We start from the raw sequence: 18,623 nt of genomic DNA on the forward strand, positions 1-18,623 counted from the left end.
AAAGTGGCAAAACAAGTAGATAGGATGGTGAAGTCATATGGCATATGCTTGCCTCCGTGGATCAGGATATAGAACATCAGTGTTGGGATGTAATGTTGGAATTTTACAAAACACTGGTTACGCAGCACTTGGAATATTGAGAGTTCTGGTTACCACACTATAGGAAGGATGTGATTGCAGTGGAGAGAGTGCAGTGGAGATTCACCAGGATGTTACCTAGATTGGAGGACTTTACTTGTGGGGAGAGATTGGATAGGCTGGGCTTGTTTTTCCTGGAGCGAAGGAGGCCGAGGGAGACATGGTAGAAGTACCTAGGTTATGAGAGGCATAGATAGGATAGGTGGTCAAAATCTTTTTCCTGTGGTAGGGGTATCAAAAGCAAGAGGGCATATTTTCAAGGTGAGAGGAAGGAGATTTAAAGGGGATCTTACTGGCAATCTTTGTTTTTACACAGAGAGTGGTTGGCATTCACTGCCAGAGGTGGTGGTGGAATCAGATACAATAGCTACATTTAAGAAGCATTTAGACAGACACTTAAGTAAGCAAGGTGTAGAAGCATATGGCACTAATGCAGGCTAATGGGACCAGTGTACATGGGCAAAAAGGTCAGCATGGACACGGTGGAGTGAAGGCTCAGTTCTGTGCTGCGCAATTCTGTAGCTTTCATTTCCCTGAAACTGCCATCCACCTGCCCTGGGTAGTGCTCTTTGTTCCAGCACTTTCCTTTGCATGGTTCTTTGACAGTAGCCAAGTTCCCAGCACTCTAGCATGACTCAGCATAATATAAGGGCTATCTCAGCACAAACAGGATGGCTTTCACAGCTGGTGAGACCCTACTGCCAACCTCCTGTACTCCTAACTGTTAACTTTGATGCATATCTGAAACCAAGGAAACTAAAACACAGGATTGAGGAGATATGCTTAAAATTGTTTTTGCTTTATTTCCACATTATGTCAGAAAGCAGACTTGGAAATACTCCTTTTTCAATTGGTTCAACCATCTACATAACTTTAGTTGATTTTGCAATTCATCATAGTATTTTTTATGGCTTATGCAGGAATAGAAGCTTGGGCATTCTTCTGTCAGTGAGGGGCCACTGAAAAGCAGTGATTATACAAGTAATTTTCCTAATTAACTTAAAGGGTTTAGTTTAGGGGTTGGAGTGATCATGACATATTCTGCATCTTACAACAGCCAATTCAAGTAATACATCTTATGACTTTAATGACTTTTATTAATACTGCCATATGTTTGCCAGTGATGTCAAAGGAGCCTCTTGCCTTAGATCAGAATAAGAACAGCCACTAGGGTATGGTGCTGGAGATTAGCAGTGCCAAGAAACTGAAAAGGAAGAGAAGAGTTAGAGATGGGCCATGTGAAAAAGGAGAGCATCACCTTCCGGGTAGGACAGAAGACAGAGGGCAAAGAGGCAGAAAAAGGAGGGGAGAAACAGTCTTGAGACATTTCAAAGGTCAAAGATAAATAAAAATTCTTTATATTTCTGTAACATTAGTTTGTAGGTTGGACTTCATCTCTGATACCTATAAACTATTATGTAGCACTAATGTGATTTATGCCATATATTCCTATGAATTAGAAATTTGCAATGGTGTCTATAATTAAGAAATGATTACATAGAAATTTTGTAAGTCATATTGTTTAACCAGACTTCAACTAAATAAATATTACCGTTACTAACCTGACAACAAATTGTTCAGCATTGATGGTAGACTCTGATGGGTAAGAGGTTTTCTCATTGACTTTGGGAGCTGGTTGACTGGAGAAGGAAATTGAATGGATGGGTCCCAGGTTTAAGTTACTATACCAATTAAGTAAGCAAAGCTCTTCATCGTAAAACTTGATGCAACCTTTGACATCACAAGTCACTATGTACCTGTAATAAATATTAAAGATGTAATTACTATCCAAACAAATACAATCAATTTATATTGTATCAACACTAACTTAGATTTACCTTAAATAACATGTCAACAAATGTAAAAATATGAACATTTGCATCATCATATTCAGTGCATTCATCCCTCAGTCTGACGAGCTACCCAATATTGAGCATTCACTTTAAATGCGCCTGCCTTCAGTTCTTCCAAGAGCTTCAGAGTCCTTTAATCCAGTTGAAGATGGAGGCTAGAATTAGTGTTCATGAGTTGTCTTCTCTTCTGCCAACATTTATTCATGCAGATGTCACTCAGTGACAGAGCCTGAGTCAGAGGTCTGAGGTAAGGTTTACTACAGTCCTGAGATTCCTGATACCACAGGCAACTGATGGTCCAAACACTTGGATATCACTTCAATAAGCTTAAATTAAACATGGTGCATTTCTGATATAAATGGCAAAAATTCTGGGTCAAGAACATTGGCCCATTTTATCCTGCCTTTTGCAATTACCTGAAATTTTGTGCACAGGTGTATGCTCCACCAGCAATCAATAAATTTAGTGTCAATTCTGGAATGGTCTAATTGGCAGAGCCGAGTTGTGCTTCAAAATCAGAATCAGGTTTATTATCACTGACATTTGTCATGAAATTTATTATTTGCAGCAGCAGTACAGTAAAGACATAAAAATTACCATAAGTTTCAAAAATAAATAAATGGTGCAAAAGAGGAATAACGAGGTAACGTTCCTGGGTTCATGGACCATTCAGAAATCTGATGGTGGAGGGGAAGAAGCTGCTCCTGAAACATTGAGTGTGGGTCTTCAGGCTTCTGTACCTCCTCCCCGATGGTAGTGATGTGAAAAGGGTGTGTCCCAGATGGTGAGGGTCCTTAATGATGGATGCCGCCTTCTTGAGGCACTGCTTCTTTAAGATGTCCTCGATGGCAGGGAGGGTTGTGCCCGTGATGGAGCTGGCTGAGTCTACAACCCTCTGCAGTCTCTTGCGATCCTGTGCATTGGAGCCTCCTTACCAGGCGGTGATGTAACCATTCAGAATGCTCTCCACCGTACATCTGTAGAAGTTTGCAAGAGTCTTTAGTGACATACCAAGTCTCCTCAAACTCCTAATGAAGTAGAGCCTCTGGCATGCCATCTTCATGATTGCATCAATGTGTTGGGCCCAAGATAGATTCTCTGAAATGTTGACACCCAGGAACTCACTGCTGCTCACCCTTTCCACCACTGAGGACTGGTGTGTGTTCTCCCGACTTCCCCTTCCTGAAGTCCACAATCAATTCCCTGGTCTTGCTGCCGTTGAGTGCGAGATTGTTGTTGCAACACCACTCAACCAGCCAAACTATCTCACTCCTGTACACCTCTTCATTGCCATCTGAGATACTGCCAACAGCAATGATGTCATCGTCAAATTTATAGATGGCAAGCACACATCTCTGAGGTGCGCCTGCGTTGATTGTCAGCAAGGAAGAGATGTTACGAGTGATCTGCACTGACTGTGGTCTTCTCTTACAGAACTACATCATTTATCTACCAAAACGTTCTGGTATTTTGGGCATATTATTTCCTAATATTTATGTCATGACTTGTCATTTTGCAACTTCCTTTGGTAAACCAGAAATTTAAAAATGAAATGAGATTTGAAAACTGGATAAATTATCCAATAATTGTCGCAGTTGTACGTCCTATGAAATGTAAGCTATTACTCACCATACTTTTGAGCAGTTGATGTCAGCAATACCAGTATATAAACTAACCTAAAACAACATAAAATCTCCAGAGCTCTCAGACATTGTACAATTCAAAATAGCATCAGGTACCATGGAATGATTTCAAGTTTCCAGCACACGTTGAGTTATGCTTCATGATGACAACCAAATTTCTCAGCAGGAACAACATTGGAAGTACTTACTGTTATCCATTATTCTGTATTATAATCACATTCTCTGAGAAAATATTTTGCAATAATTTTGTAAAATGTGGCATAATTATGGTCTTAAACACCAAAAGAGTATTCAGATAGCTCAGCTGTAAACATACTTTTCCAGACAATTAGATGATGTTATTCCAATACTCCAACACACTTTTAATTTGTTTTCTTTTGCATGTTACACAGTAGTAGCATAATTTTTCCAGTGAACACAGTTAGGTTAAAGGGAGTGCAGGAAATAGAACCTGGCAAGTTTCAAATGGGGCTCTGATTTGGACCAAGGAGGTGAGGAAAATGGGGGCCAAATGTGTTTCAAGGGAGCGCAGGAAACAGGGCCATAGTGTGTTTCAAAGGAGTGCAGGAATCAGGGCTCTGATGTGTTAAAGGGAGCGCAGGAACCAAGACCCCAGAGTGTTAAAAGGGGCATGGGAAATAGAGGCCTAGTATATTAAAGGGGATGCATGAACTGAGGCTCTGGTATGTTGAAAGGATTGTGCAGATCAGCAATGAACCAAATGGCGATCCATTGGGATTTCCAAACAATCTGATAACAGATTGTGGAATTTTACTACAATTCACTTTTTTTTTCCAAATGAATCTGTATTAAAAAATGACTTTTGGGAACACCTATTCGATAATCATATTTTGTTTTTCACGTAAACCCTGAAAAGAAAAAAAATATAGAAACATCCTCCTCTAGTTCACAGAAGCAAAATTCTAAATATATTTTTATCTCTTTATTATTGCACTTTAATCAAAATGATTTATTGACATTCTTTTATAAAGAATTATATTTTGATTTTTTTTAATTTGGATCAAAGTGATTCCATATACGCTTTAGGGCTCCCCTAAGGAGAAAAAGCATTATTATAATTCAAAATTGCAAAAAGAATTGTCACTTTCCACCATTAATAACACTATCAATGTTTTTGGAATGTTCAACTTTGAGATTTGTGATTTCTCAGAATTTTTGGGCGAGAACAGTAAGCGAGCAAAAACTATTTCACCATTCTTGAATACAATTTTATATGATTACAATGAAAGTTAAATGCACATCTTAGTTCTACAAGTAATTGACTAATGAAAACCCTCCTCTTCCTTACCTGTCAGTTACAGTGACCACTGTAATACTATCATTCTGTAAATTCACCAGTTTAAGAGGTTTTTTCTTGTATGATCTCATAGTATCAAATTGAATTTGAGTTGTACCCACAGTGTCCCAGATAACCAAATTCCCTGCAGAAGTAGCAGTGAGTACTTGTGAAGGGACAAGATGGAAAACTGATTGACTGTAGAGTCCCACAACCTTGTCAAATGTCTGTGAATAAAAAGGTCACAGGGGTAAAGTTTGGAAAGTTAACAACTGAGCACAAGCAGGAAAATGCTATCCATCTTATAATCGTAGGAACTGAATAAACATAATTTATTTTCAGCAAATAGGAGATACAGTACTCTTTGTAAAATGTCTTGGCTGAATGCCTTGCACCAAGCAGGAAAATGGTTCTGCAGCCTCCATCAGGGTGCATTGGAGACCGCTCGTCTGCCTGTCTCTTTTGACTTTCAGTTCCACTTCAGGGAAAGATCAGACTCTTTGTCTTCTACTTTGCTCAGATCAGGGACTGATCAAGGCAAGACTCAAACTTGTGCCTGTTCCCACCAAGTCACACAGTCATTTGGCATCACCACACCATCTTTCAACCTTTTGCTTAAGTAAATGTTGCTGTGAGTTAACCGACACATCATTAAGTGTTTTTGTTAGGTACTGAGCAGTTAAAATAGAACATAAGAAATAGAAGCACTAGTAGGCCAGCCTCTCATACCTGCTCTGCCATCCAATAAAATCATGACTGATCTTTTACCTCAGTGCCACTTTCCTGCACTAACCAAAATTTCCTAAACTTTAGTTTCATTTGAGATATGTTAATTTTAAAATTCAGACATTTTGAAACACAACAGAAACAGAAAATATTATGGAGTTTTTTTTTAGTAATTCTATACTGGGTTAATTTTTGGCCTACTCATATATATAGCTTGTTTCAAGTTCTAATGTTTCAAAATATTATCAATACTTACTTCATCTGTAAGAATTGGTGATGCAAATTCCAGCTGGTTCTCTTTCTAAAGGCATTCAATGCATACATAGATTAATAAAAGGTTGATATTTTTTAAATGTAAGTTACACTTTTAAATGTGCATAAATTACCAGCAAAAAAATGACAATTAAAATTGTTTCCTAATGGCATGAGGCAAGTTCTATGTATGCCAATGATCCATTTTAGATTGCTGTTTATTAGGGATTTTAATAGAAGAACTATTCAGTCAGGACTACTGATCAACAAGGAGAACGGATTTTTGAGCAAATCCTTCTCTTTACCGTTTTTTGTCTTCCCAAGAACAGGGTTGTTATTACAGAATACAGCTTCCATTTTAAATATTAACATAGAATTTTATATAATGGACAGAATGTATGTCTTAAAATGAGACTAAATTATGTTCCATTTACCTTTTGCTTTTTAATCCATTTCAATTGCTCTTCAGTACCCATATGTAATAGAGAGCAAAGTACAACAGTGATAGACACCAGGTTGTCAGTATGTGAACTGGAGTTGAATTTATAAAAAGTTACAGAAGTCCTTTTTGGCCTCAAGAGATAATAACTGGCTAGAGTAATCTGGATTTTCCTATTTAGAGCTCTTATCCATGGGAAAAACTTGAGTAATGAACCTAAAAAGGCATGCAATATTCATAGCAAGTGTGCACCATGGATCTAATTATGTGTAAGCAACTGCAAGAAAGATAGTAAGTGGTATTAATAAAGGATGGATGTGGTAGCAATAGATAGAATGCAGAAGAGATTCACCAGGATGTTGCCTGGAATAGAGGGCTGTAGTTATAAGGAGAGGTTGAATAGACTGGGTTTATTCTCACTGGAGCATAGAAGTCTGAGGGGTATTCTTATTGAGGTTTACAACATTATCACGGGCATAGATAGAATGGATAATCAGAATCTTTCTTCCCCCAAAGCAGCGGAGTCTAAAGTTAGAAGGCACAGGTTTAAAGTGAGGAGGGTGAAATTTGAAAGATATCTGAGGGATATGTTTTTCAGACATCAGGTGGTGAATAGTTAGAATGAGCTGCCAAAGGAAGTAGTAAAGGAAGATATGGTTACAACACTTAAAAAGCATTTGGACTGGTAGATCCTCCCCAGGTTACGGCAGGGTTCCATTCCTATGAACTGTTCATAACCCGAACAGTTCACAAGTCAGAAATGTGGCTGTGAACCAAGTTCCCACACAGCAGAAGATTCCTGCAGCCCCGCAGCAGCCGGAAAATCCATACCGCTGGTCTTCCAAATGGTCCTAAGTATGTATGGGCTGTACATAAGTCATGCATTTGTAAGCTGGAGAGGACTTTTACTTGGGTAGGAAAGGAGTAGAGGGATATGAGCCTCATGCAGACAAATGGGATTAGTGTAGGTAGGCATCACGGTCAACATGGACAAAGTGGGCCGTAAATGCCTGTTTCCCTGTTGTACATTTCTATGAATCTATGCATTTGAATATATAAAATAAACAAACCTACATAGATACAAACAGTAGGGATGTCAACGGCAAATGTACCCATTTCCTCACTAAATCCTTCAACAAAGACATCACATTTTAAAGGAATTAAATTACTACATTGTATTTTACTGTATAAAACAGCCAGTAAATTAAACGTGTCATGGTTTATATACCCAGCATCATACACAACTTTACTAAAAATGTTTTATGGCTTGTCTGTATACATTTTCTGTTGTACGTCAAACAAAATAAAAATGCATTAAGAAACAGGATGAATCATGCTCCACTAATATTCTTTAATACTCACCCAACTATAGAATACAACCTCAGTTTTATTATTGCTGAGCAACTCAGTATTATCTTCAGGATTAAATACTATAAATGTCTAGAAAGAACAAAACAGTAACTTTTAAAATGCCATCAAGCTACTTTTCAGCCTTGTACAAGTCAAGTCAACGTGATTACCAGCCAAGTGATTCAAATTAAAATAAATTAAAATTCCCAAATCTATTTCCAGTACAGATTCATTCCTGATAACTGAACAACTGAATAATTGCAAATGTAAACTAGATTTTGTCATGTTTAGAGTCTGAATTATGTAATCACTTTCTGAAGAACTTCTTTACAAAAATAAATGATCAATGCAAGATCAAGCAAGATTTTGCAGTTTGGAAAATATTCCCCTTCAGTTAATTTTAGATCAGAAAGTAGACAATGCAAAGAAAATTAACACTTCATAGAAATATGGAAATATTGATAACTTTTGACCAACTGGTCTCATTCTCAAAATAAATGAAGCACACTTTAAACATAGCATTAGAATGACTTTTAAGATAAATAAACCTTGGAATAATCAAAAGCATAGCTAAGGCACAGAAGTATAAAAATGGGACAAAGTTGTTTCTGGATAGAAATCAATGAGCAGGAGAATTCTCCCTGGTGTCCTGTCAAATGTTTTTCCTTCAACAAACATCACTAAAACAGTATACCTGCTCATTATTGCAAATGCTGTAGTGGGAATTTGTGCACAAATTTGCAGTCACGTCCTCCATGACAGGAGTGACAATATTTCCTAGTATTGGATGCCACTTTCAGGGACTATGGACTTGAACGTCAAGGTCTTTCTGTACAAGTATATAATTGGATGTCAAGTACTTTAGGATGTCCTGAAGACATGAAAGACACCATATAAATGTAAATCTTTCTTTAAATAATCACTGGATTAGAAATCACACTTAAAAGTAAGGCTTTTTGAAAGATGCTCGATCTCTTATTGTAATGACAGTAGAAGGCTGGTAGAAACTGGCCAAAAAGCCAGCTAATGTGGCTTGAAAACATTACGTATACTGTATTGCACAGAGGCTGATTTGGTTTATATTATTTTAAAATAACTTAACTGATTAGTTTGCGGATGTCATGAAAGTTGGTGACATTGTGGATAGCAGAGAAGGTTGTCAAACGTTACAGCAGGATTCAGGTCAGACTGAAAGTTGGGCAGATGGAATTCAATCCCAACAAGTGCAAAGTGATGCACTTTGGGGAGTCAAATAAGGGTAGGACACATACAGTAAATGGTAGGGCATGAAGGAATGTTGACGTACAGAGAGACCTTGACGTTCAAGTCCATAGTTCCTGAAAGTGGCATCACAGATAGATAGGGTGGTGAAGAAGTCAGAAAGTATGCTTGCCTTCATAGGTCAGGTGTAGAATATAAAAGTTGAGATGTTATGTTGCAACTTTACAAAACACTAGATAGGCCACACTTAGAGTATTATGTGCAGTTCTGGTTTGACACACCATAGGGTGGATATGATTATGCTGGAGAGAGTGCAGAGGAGATTCACCAGGATGTTGCCTGGACTGGAGGACTTCAGTTACGGGGATTGGTTGGATAGGTTGGGCTTGTTTTCCCTGGAGTGAAGGAGGCTGAGGGGTGGCCTGATAAGAGGCATACAAAATTATAAGAGGCATAGATAGATTCAAAATCTTTTTCTTATGTTAGGGGTATCAAAAACAAGATGGTGTAGGGTTAAGGTGAGAGGAAGGAGTTTTAAAGGGGATTTGAGAGAAACTTTTTTTTTACACAAAGAATGGTTGATGTCTGGAACTAGCTGCCAGAGGTGGTGGAATCAAATACACTTAAGAGACATTTAGCCAGGCACTTGATTAGGCAAGGCATTGAAGGATATGGACCTAATGGGTGCAAATGAGATTGGTGTATGAGGGCAAAAAGTTGGCATGGACATGGTGGGCCAAAGGGCCGGTTTTTCTGCTATATAACTCTATGAACTTGTAGTATATAACGTAAACCATACCTGAGGGTCAAAGGCAGGACTCAGGTCCACAGAACAAAGTGGTTCTTTATTTTCTGAACTCCAGTCCCATATAGATACTCGCTTTCAAGAAAAGCATAAACACGTGGTTTTAGTCACAATGAAAGCAGCACTGAATGGGATGCAAATATTTCTGACAAATTTCATAGCTCTAAATTTATAATTTCCATTTCTCCATTCAGACCCCTCCCAAGCATTGAAACATCTCAAACCAAGATCACAAATCATACTTTGTGGCTATAGTGCATAATGCTACCTGTGCACAAGTTTCCACAAAGAGTATTTGCATTATACTTCCTTGCCTTCTCTCTACCCAAGGCATCTTTAACCACATTATCCAGTTTAGTGGATAATCTTTATTTGATTCTAAACAAATCGTTGTGACAGCATCTCCAGCAAAGAGTTCTTTTCTCACCCTTGTGATATTACCTTTGCACAGTTCACAAGGACTTTTCTTTGCCCTCCTCTTTATTATACACATGCTGCCCTTTGGCAATATTACACAAAGGTATAAGGCCACATATAATCAACGAGAACCTGTACTACCTCTCCAGCATTTTATTCAAATCCTCCACTGTCTATTTTGTTAGTGTGCTTGCCAGGATTCAGTCTTGGATGAGTTGCAGTTTCCTGCAGCTTAATATTGGAAACAATAAATCCATTGTTACAAACTCTGGATCCTCATCAACAATTTCATCCTCTGAACAAACCACTGCATCAAACTGAGAATGAATTGAACCCGAACAAGTTACCTAATCTTCAAACCTTCAGCACAAAATCTTTTCGTGTGCGTAATATCAACCACCTCTGTCCTCACCACAATTTACCTACTACTGAAATCGTTCTCAATACCTTTGTCACCTGCAGACTGAACAGTTCCAGTGATATAGTCATAGAACAAACATCACATAAAAGGTCCTTTAGCCCATCATGTCCATGCCAATCATCAAGTACATCAATCTACACTAATCCCACTTACCAGCACTTCATCCATAGCCAACAAGTGCTCATCCAGATATTACTTAAATATTGCTAGAGTACCAAAAGTGAGAGTATCTACCTTCAGGGGTGCTACTTCTGTCTGCTATTGAGCAAAGATGAGCCAGGAAAATCAGCCTTCTATTGATGTTTTTTTTCCTTTCAATTATCCACTTTACCATTTTTTCCTGAAGGCTTTGTGTAGCTCTGGGCTACAGGTCTACATAATAACAATTACTAATCCAAGTAGACAAATCTTGTTACACATGGTTAATCATCAAGAATTTATAGACTGGTCAAGCAGAGTTATAAAAGGGATCACTTCCAGGTGCAAGCTGCCCTCACCTAAACACTAACATTCGTACTTTCTGGCAGAGATACAAGATAAAAATTAGCAGAACTATCATTCCCCTCAGTGACCCAGGTATTTTAAGGTTCATAAAGCTGCCCAGGCCATGACATTCTGTCTTCCCTTCTTGAAGAAAGAGATTTTGCATTCCTGAAATCATATGATTTCAATTATTATTTGATATCAGTTCATAGTTTAATTGGCTCCTTGAAAATTGTGACAAAAATAGGGAAGAGTAGCAAAGCGATAAAAGAATGAATTCTCTCATCTTCACAAAAAATGTTTGTTGTACTTACAGGGTTAAAATATTCCTTTGTATATTATGTCAATGGATTAAAGTATATTCAAAGGAAGTAAAACTGATTGAAAATAATAATTATTACTTGTGCACCTGAATTGATCCTGTCCCAACTGTTGCAAGATACTTGGCATCATGAGACATAGCTAAGGCTCCAATTCCACCCTCTGGGTGACAGTCAAAGAGTGTTTGTACAGGTATACTGCAAGCCAAGAAGTAAATATTTAGTGGTTACAAACTAAATATCACTATTTACAAAAGAACAGTTAACATTGCATTAATTGTGCAAATCCAATGACTGCAAGTTACATGAAAGGAATAATCTGTCTTTTTGAATATGCAAAAGAACTGTACTTTTGAAGCAAATATTGATTCTTGAAAGACACTGATGCTAATAATGTGCATTTTCCCAAAAGCTATTTTTCAGATTCTCTGAGAAAATAAATGTTGCATTTGCAAAGTACCTGTCACCTCTCTCCCCCACCCCCAGCCATCTCAAAAGAGCTTCACAACCAAATGAAGTTCTACTGAATTTTAGTTGTTGTTATAATGTAGGAAATATGACTGCCAATCTGTGCATAGCAAGCTCACCCAAACAGAACTGTGATAATGAATTGATAGTTTTTGTGAGGTTGACTGAAGGATAAATGTTGGCTAAAACAGCAGGGATAACCAAGCATATTATCAACTATAGAGAAATACTTTGGTCTACTAAATTATAACTTTCAAAAGATGCAGAGCATGACAAGAAAATAAATTGCACCTGAAATTGTATGGTATTAATATCTAATCTTTGCAACAGTGGCATTGGATCTTTTTACTCTACCAAAAAGGTCGATAGAGCCTAAGTTTAATGTTTCATCTGAAAGACAGCCACCTTTAATGGCTCATAATTACTGCAGCACCTCACCAGGAGAGCCTAGGTTTTTATAATCTAGTCTTTGGAGTGAGAAAAGTACCCACAACCTTATAACCCCAGAGCAAGAGTGATCTACTTCTTCAGACTGTAGGAATTTTTAAAAATATTTCTCAGTATATGAGCATTGCTGGCAAGGCCAACATTTGTCCATCCCTAATTGTCTTGTCAAAAATCACTGCATTGATTCTCTGCAATCTCTGATTAGCAATGCCACGCCCCACCCCTTCTACCCCCTTCCCTATCCCTTTTGAAACATCTAAGCCCCAGTATCTCAAGCAGCCACTCCTGCCCTTGCGACAGCCAAATCTCTGTAATGGTCACAACATCATAATTCCATGTACTGATCCATGTTCTAAGTTCATCACCCTTATTCTTAGCACTTCTCACATTAAGGTAAACACATTTCAACCCATCTAACATTGCATTTATGCCCCATCCTCTGCCTATCCTTCCTCACCTTCCCTGTACACATTACATCTACTATTTGACCATTGTGCACCATAAAACTGAAAGAGCTTTGCTACAGATGAAGCTAGTTCTAAAGCACGTCTTCAGTAATGTAGCTGGTTCCATAATTTGGTACTTTCAGCACTCTCATCCATTTCTTGATCATTGACTTCAGGTGGGGGGATGGTGCACATGCTCCTGTTTACATCAACAGTGTTGAGGTCGAACAGGTTGAAAGCTTCAAGTTCCTAGAAGTGAACGTCACCAATAGCTTGTCCTGGTCCAACCATGTAGACGGCACAGCCAAAAAAGCGTACCAACACCTCTATTTCCTCAGGGGGCTAAAGAAATTTGGCATGTCCCCTTTGACCCTCACCAATTTTTCTCGAATACACCATAGAAAGCATCCTATCTGGATGCGTCACGGCTTGGTATGGCCCGAGACCGCAAGAAACTGCACTGAGTCGTGGACACGGCTCAGCACATCACGGAAACCAGCCACCCCTCCAAGGGTTCTGTCTACACTTCTTGCTGCCTCGGTAAAACAGCCAACATAATTAAAGACCCCACCCACCCCGGACATTTTGTCCCCTCCCCCCTCCCATCGGGCAGAAGATACAAAAGCCTGAAAGCACGTACCACCAGGCCCAAGGACAGCTTCCATCCCTGTTATAAGACTATTGAACGGTCCCCTTTTACAATAAGATGGACTCTTGACCTCACAGTGTACCTCATTATGGCCTTGCACCTTATTGTCTGCCTGCACTGCACTTTCTCTGTAAATGTAACACTTTATTTTGCATTCTATTATTGTTTTCCCTTGTACTAACTCAATGCACTGTTGTAATGAAATTATCTGCATGGATGGCATGCAAAATAAAGTTTTTCACTGTACCTTGGTACATGTGACAATAATAAACCAATTTACCAATATCATGTCAAGTGAGTAGAATTGGCTAAAGACTGGCTTTTGTGATATGAGGGCCTCAGGAAAAAGTTACCTTTAATCATTGCCCTATATTCTTTGAATGAAACTATTATATGTTAACCTACTTTGAAGACACTCAAACTTTGCTAAGGGTGCACAAGCAATTAACGTAGCACAAACCAAGCAAGTAATCAACAACAATGGAAAGTTTTCTGCTACTGAACAATGGATTTTATAAATGCTACAAAAGACCACAGAATAATAATTTGACATAGAAATCGGCTGGTCCAATATTCACTTTTCTGATTACTATGATTTTTGTTACTAGAATGATTATGTCAAATTTTCAAGATCATCATTATTTTTTATGTTATCCTGAATATAAACTTCTCAGCCTCCAAAACCTCAATCTGTAGAACTACAAGGAGATGGAGTACCTTTTTTTTTTAAAAACAGGCAATATCAGCCAAATGAAGACCATGAGTTTCCCCCAAAGGATGGGACAGAAAATAGTACTACTAAGTGGACTCCCATACATTATCTCACAGCCCAGTTACATTCCAGTATTGCAAATAGGACTTCTGCCATCTTGAATACAGATAACATGTGGAGACCAATTGAAATGTGAAAGGATGAAAAGTCAAATTATTTGAAATCTGTAATTAAAACAAGTTAGATGTACACCTGTAGCATCGAGACAAACAGAGTTCATTTAATAATATTAATTATCATAGACTCAAACTTACCCTGAGAAAGTGTCCCATACAATGACTAAACTCTCTGGGCTTTGGTCTGCTGTTGCTACCCATCTCCTGTTGCCACATACAGCTATACACGAAATGTGGTTAGAATGGCCCTGGAGAACAAATTACAAGTTGTACAAGGAGACAAAAACTGGATTTCATATACAGAAAAAAAGAGCATTTTAGATTTACTAACCAATTCATTACTACTTGTTTATAGCAATGCTGTAGTTGAAGTTATTCAAATAGTCAATGGAAATTGCCATTTTGAAATAGTTAGAGGATAATGGGATCACTCATGGACAAAAATAAATCTAAATGCATAAGATAGAAAAAGTATCAATATTAAATAAATAACTTGTATGGACTTTTACAAAATAGTAGTTGAAATGAGAATGCAGGGTTACTTGAGGAGGAACAAATGAATTGCCTTTAGAAAGAGATCTTTTTAAAATTGTTAGCAGTGCTTAAGGTAATTAAGTCATTGCCCTCACTAAATTCACACCTTGTCTGTTAAAAATGTGCGAAAAGGTAGCAGAGGAATCGCCACCTTTTGTCTTGAATATTTAAGTATAAAAATTGTGCTCTTGGTAGTATGGCATCATTGTTGCAGAAGGGAGAGAACAGAAAGTTATAGACCAATTGGTCTAAAGTCTTAATTCTCTGTAAGTTAGGTAAAATTACATATACAGAAATGTGTGGCTTAGTTAAGAATATTCAGCATGGACATGCATAAGGCGGGTCATGTTTGACAAATCTTAATTCTTTTATGGAATTGTATGGAATTACATAGAACATTTCCATATAGTAACAGAGCAATTGGCTCAACTGATCTCTGCCAGTATTTAACTAAGTCACCACCTCCTCCTACCTTCATATCAATCTGTTAAAATCTGGTAGAGTTTTTTGAAGGGGTACCCAAGAGGATTGATGAGGGCAGGGTGGTGGACATTGCCAAAGGCCTTGCTAAAGTCCATATAGACAAAGTCCCACATCGAAAGCTAGTTTGGAAGGTTAGATCACATGGGATCCAGGGAGAACTAGCAAAGTGGATACAGAATTGGTAGAAAGCAGAGGGTGATGGTGGAAGGTTGTTTTTTTGGTCTGGAAGCCTGTAACTTGTGGTGGGCCACAAGGATCAGTGCCGGTCCCATTGTTGTTCATCATTTATAAAAATGATTTGGATGATAATGTACAAGGCCTGGTTAATAAGTTTGCAGATACTAAAATAGCAGGTATCATAGACAGTGAAAAAGGTTATCAACAATTACAGGGGGATCTTGATCAGCAAGGTCAGTGGGTCGAGGAATGGCAAATGGCGTTCAATTCAAATGTGAGAGGTGCTGCGTTTTGAGAAGTCAAACCAGGGTAAGACTTTCACAATGGTTGGTAGAGCCCTGGGGAGTGTTGTAGAACAGAGGGACCTTGGAATACACGTACATAGTTCCCTGAAAATGGCATCACAGGTAGACAGGGTGGTAAAGAAGGTGTTTGGCAATGCTGGTCTTCATCAATCAGGGCATTGAGCATAGGAGTTGGTATGTTAGGTTGCAGTTGTACAAAATGTTGGTGAGGCCACACCTGGTGTATTTATGTACAGTTTTGGTTACTCTGTTATAGGAAAGACATCATTAAGCTGGAAAGAGTGCAAAGAAGAGTTACAAGAATGTTGCCAGGACTGGAGGGCCTGAGTTATAGGGAGAGGTTGGGCAGGCTAGAACTTTATTCCTTGACATGTAGAAGATGGAGGGGGGACTTAATATAGGGGCATAAAATCATGAGTGGCATAGGTAGGGTGAATACACACAGACTTTTTCCCAGGATAAGGGAGCTAAAAACTAGAGGGCAAAGGTTTAAGGTAAGGGGAAAGATTTAAAACAGACCTGAGGGGTAACTTCTTCATACAGAGGGTGGTGTTTATATGGAATGAGCTACCAGAGGAAGTGGTTGAGGCAGGTACAATAACAACATTTAAAAGACACGGATAGGAAAGGGGTATTGTCCAAATGCGGGCAAATGGGACTAGCTTAGATGGACATCTTGGTTGGCATGGACGAGTTGGGCCGAAGGGCCAATATCCAAGCTGTGTTGCTCAATGTCACTCTATTAAGAAACAAAATTATATCCAAAGTTACTTGCCAACAAGAGATGTTGCTGGGTAATTGAAAAGTTACTCATAACTGCAGTATGTGAAGAAGCGTAAAGTATCACTCTCCTGTTGTCAATATGCAGAGCATGGACTGGAGTATCTTGATTAATTCCAAATGACCATATTAAGTTCTGTAAAAAGAAAGTAAATTTGTTCCATCTTTCTATTGCCATTCCTTCCAGATATTAAACAATTATGCAAGATAACATAATGTTGAAGGCATAGTGTGTAGATTCATACTTTTAATTCAAGCACAAGTTTCTGGTTGTACATTTTTTTACTACCACATGAGACCATCGATTCTGGAAAAAGGCTCTGAACTGCTTAAAATCTATTGTATCCCAGAGGATGGAATCATCCAGGTCTGAACGTTGCTGAGCAACACACATCAAGGTCCTGGAGAACGTTCTGTGGGATCATTCAGAGGTGCAATCTACACAAAAGATCTTAGGGAGGTGGCTCCTTTGTAATGCCAAACCTACCAGATCTCTTTTGCACACAGTGAGACAGGATATAATATGAATGGGTGTGATAATTAAACAAAAAGAGATTGGTCTAGGTATGATTGTAATATACATACATATTAACTGCAAATAAGTAAATATTGCCTGTGTTTACATGAACTATATCTACAAAATTTTCAATGGAATCTTTTTTTTCTTTTAAATAAAGTATTTATAAAGAACAGATTTACCAAAAGAAAACTGAAGCAGAATTATTTTTAATTTAATTGATAATTAGTAATACCAAAGAAATAAGGTCAAAATATTAGAAAGAGGTTGCAGCTGGCACAGTGTATTGGAATATCAACATAACTTTTCAAACATGATTTGCCTATTCAACAAGTTTGTCACCTCAGCTGGTTACAGCCATGATAATATTCATCTACAATTATCTTACATATCTCCCAATGTCTTCTTAAAAAGCCACATCAATAAAATATTAGCAAGAGTTGTCTGCTTTCTTGAAGGGGATACTGCATAGCATGGAAAGGAGAATTTAAAAAGGGAGAGTAAAGAACTAAATTAGGAAAGGAGGGAGGAGACAATGTTCTTTTCTACTGAACAAATCAATTTTATTTGGTAGTTGTAACAAAGGCAGTTCTTACCAAAGAATTTTGTTTAATGTAGGAGTGTTCCTCAAAAACAGTGTCACAAACTGCAGTATCAACCAAAGAAGTCTCTGGTGGACATTCTGCTATAGTATCATCTGCTCCAACTGCCACTGCACAGCGGCATATATCTTGGTGTATTATTTCATCTTGGCAAAATATATCAGGAGCCAATCTTGCGGGAGCTGAAGCAATCCGCCCTTGTCCCTCTGTTTTAAGACCAAGCAATCCTAAATCATCCTTTGTTAACTGTAAGACAAAATTAAAATTATTGATCTGACTTCCAACTGTTTTATTTTACAGATGATTTTGATCTGTCCCAACTATTACATCTTTCCATAGAATAACTAGTTTTATGAACCATTGGGATACATCATCTTAAATTTAAAATACACTAACATTAAAGATAATTTTCATCAAAATAATATCTGAAATTATTTTTGACTAGTTTGCAATATTTAAATTTGAATTTAACAATTTATCAGTGAAAATAATACATCAAGTCAGTATGAATAATAATCATGCTCTCTGTATAGAAGAGACTTATACAAAGATGAATAATGCAATGTACAATACTTTTATCCACCACTTGAATACATTTAATCAAAGAAAGTCCATTGTGATTTGTGTCCTCCATGCATATTATTTGCATTAGCATGGATGGAGCTACAAGAACATTAAGTGGCAATGAATGACTGACATCAGATTGAGAAACTACTGTACACACAAGACCCATGAATACCAGGGGCATCGACTACTGAAGCAGGTCCTAACCAGAGGGTCGAGACCTGCTTCTAAGTTGATTGAAGTGCATAAGCCATGGGGACACAATGCCCATATCCCCTGATGTGTCTGAATTCTTCCAGCACTCCACCCAAAGTATCTAAATTGTCACTCATTTGGGACCTTCCACTATGTCCCCACCTGAGGCCACCCCCATCAATCTTTCTTCACAATCCTTTTCC

The 18,623-nt window shown here is 38.0% G+C and overlaps 1 protein-coding gene across 1 annotated transcript in view; it reads right to left on the reverse strand.

Annotated features, from left to right (window-relative positions):
* The window catches only part of cfap251 (cilia and flagella associated protein 251), a 35,415-nt gene that overhangs the window by 15,808 nt on the left and 984 nt on the right, over positions 1-18,623 (reverse strand). The window contains exons 2-9 of the mRNA XM_052032513.1: positions 17,656-17,907; positions 14,402-14,511; positions 11,455-11,563; positions 9,719-9,799; positions 7,711-7,788; positions 5,914-5,958; positions 4,944-5,158; positions 1,701-1,895 (exon numbers count right to left, since the gene is read on the reverse strand). Of these exons, the coding sequence (XP_051888473.1) occupies positions 1,701-1,895; positions 4,944-5,158; positions 5,914-5,958; positions 7,711-7,788; positions 9,719-9,799; positions 11,455-11,563; positions 14,402-14,511; positions 17,656-17,907 (1,085 nt within the window). The remainder of the gene's footprint in view (positions 1-1,700; positions 1,896-4,943; positions 5,159-5,913; positions 5,959-7,710; positions 7,789-9,718; positions 9,800-11,454; positions 11,564-14,401; positions 14,512-17,655; positions 17,908-18,623) is intronic.

The sequence above is a fragment of the Pristis pectinata genome, chromosome 17 (genome assembly GCF_009764475.1).
Source record: "Pristis pectinata isolate sPriPec2 chromosome 17, sPriPec2.1.pri, whole genome shotgun sequence".
In the NCBI taxonomy this organism is placed as follows: Eukaryota; Metazoa; Chordata; class Chondrichthyes; order Rhinopristiformes; family Pristidae; genus Pristis; species Pristis pectinata.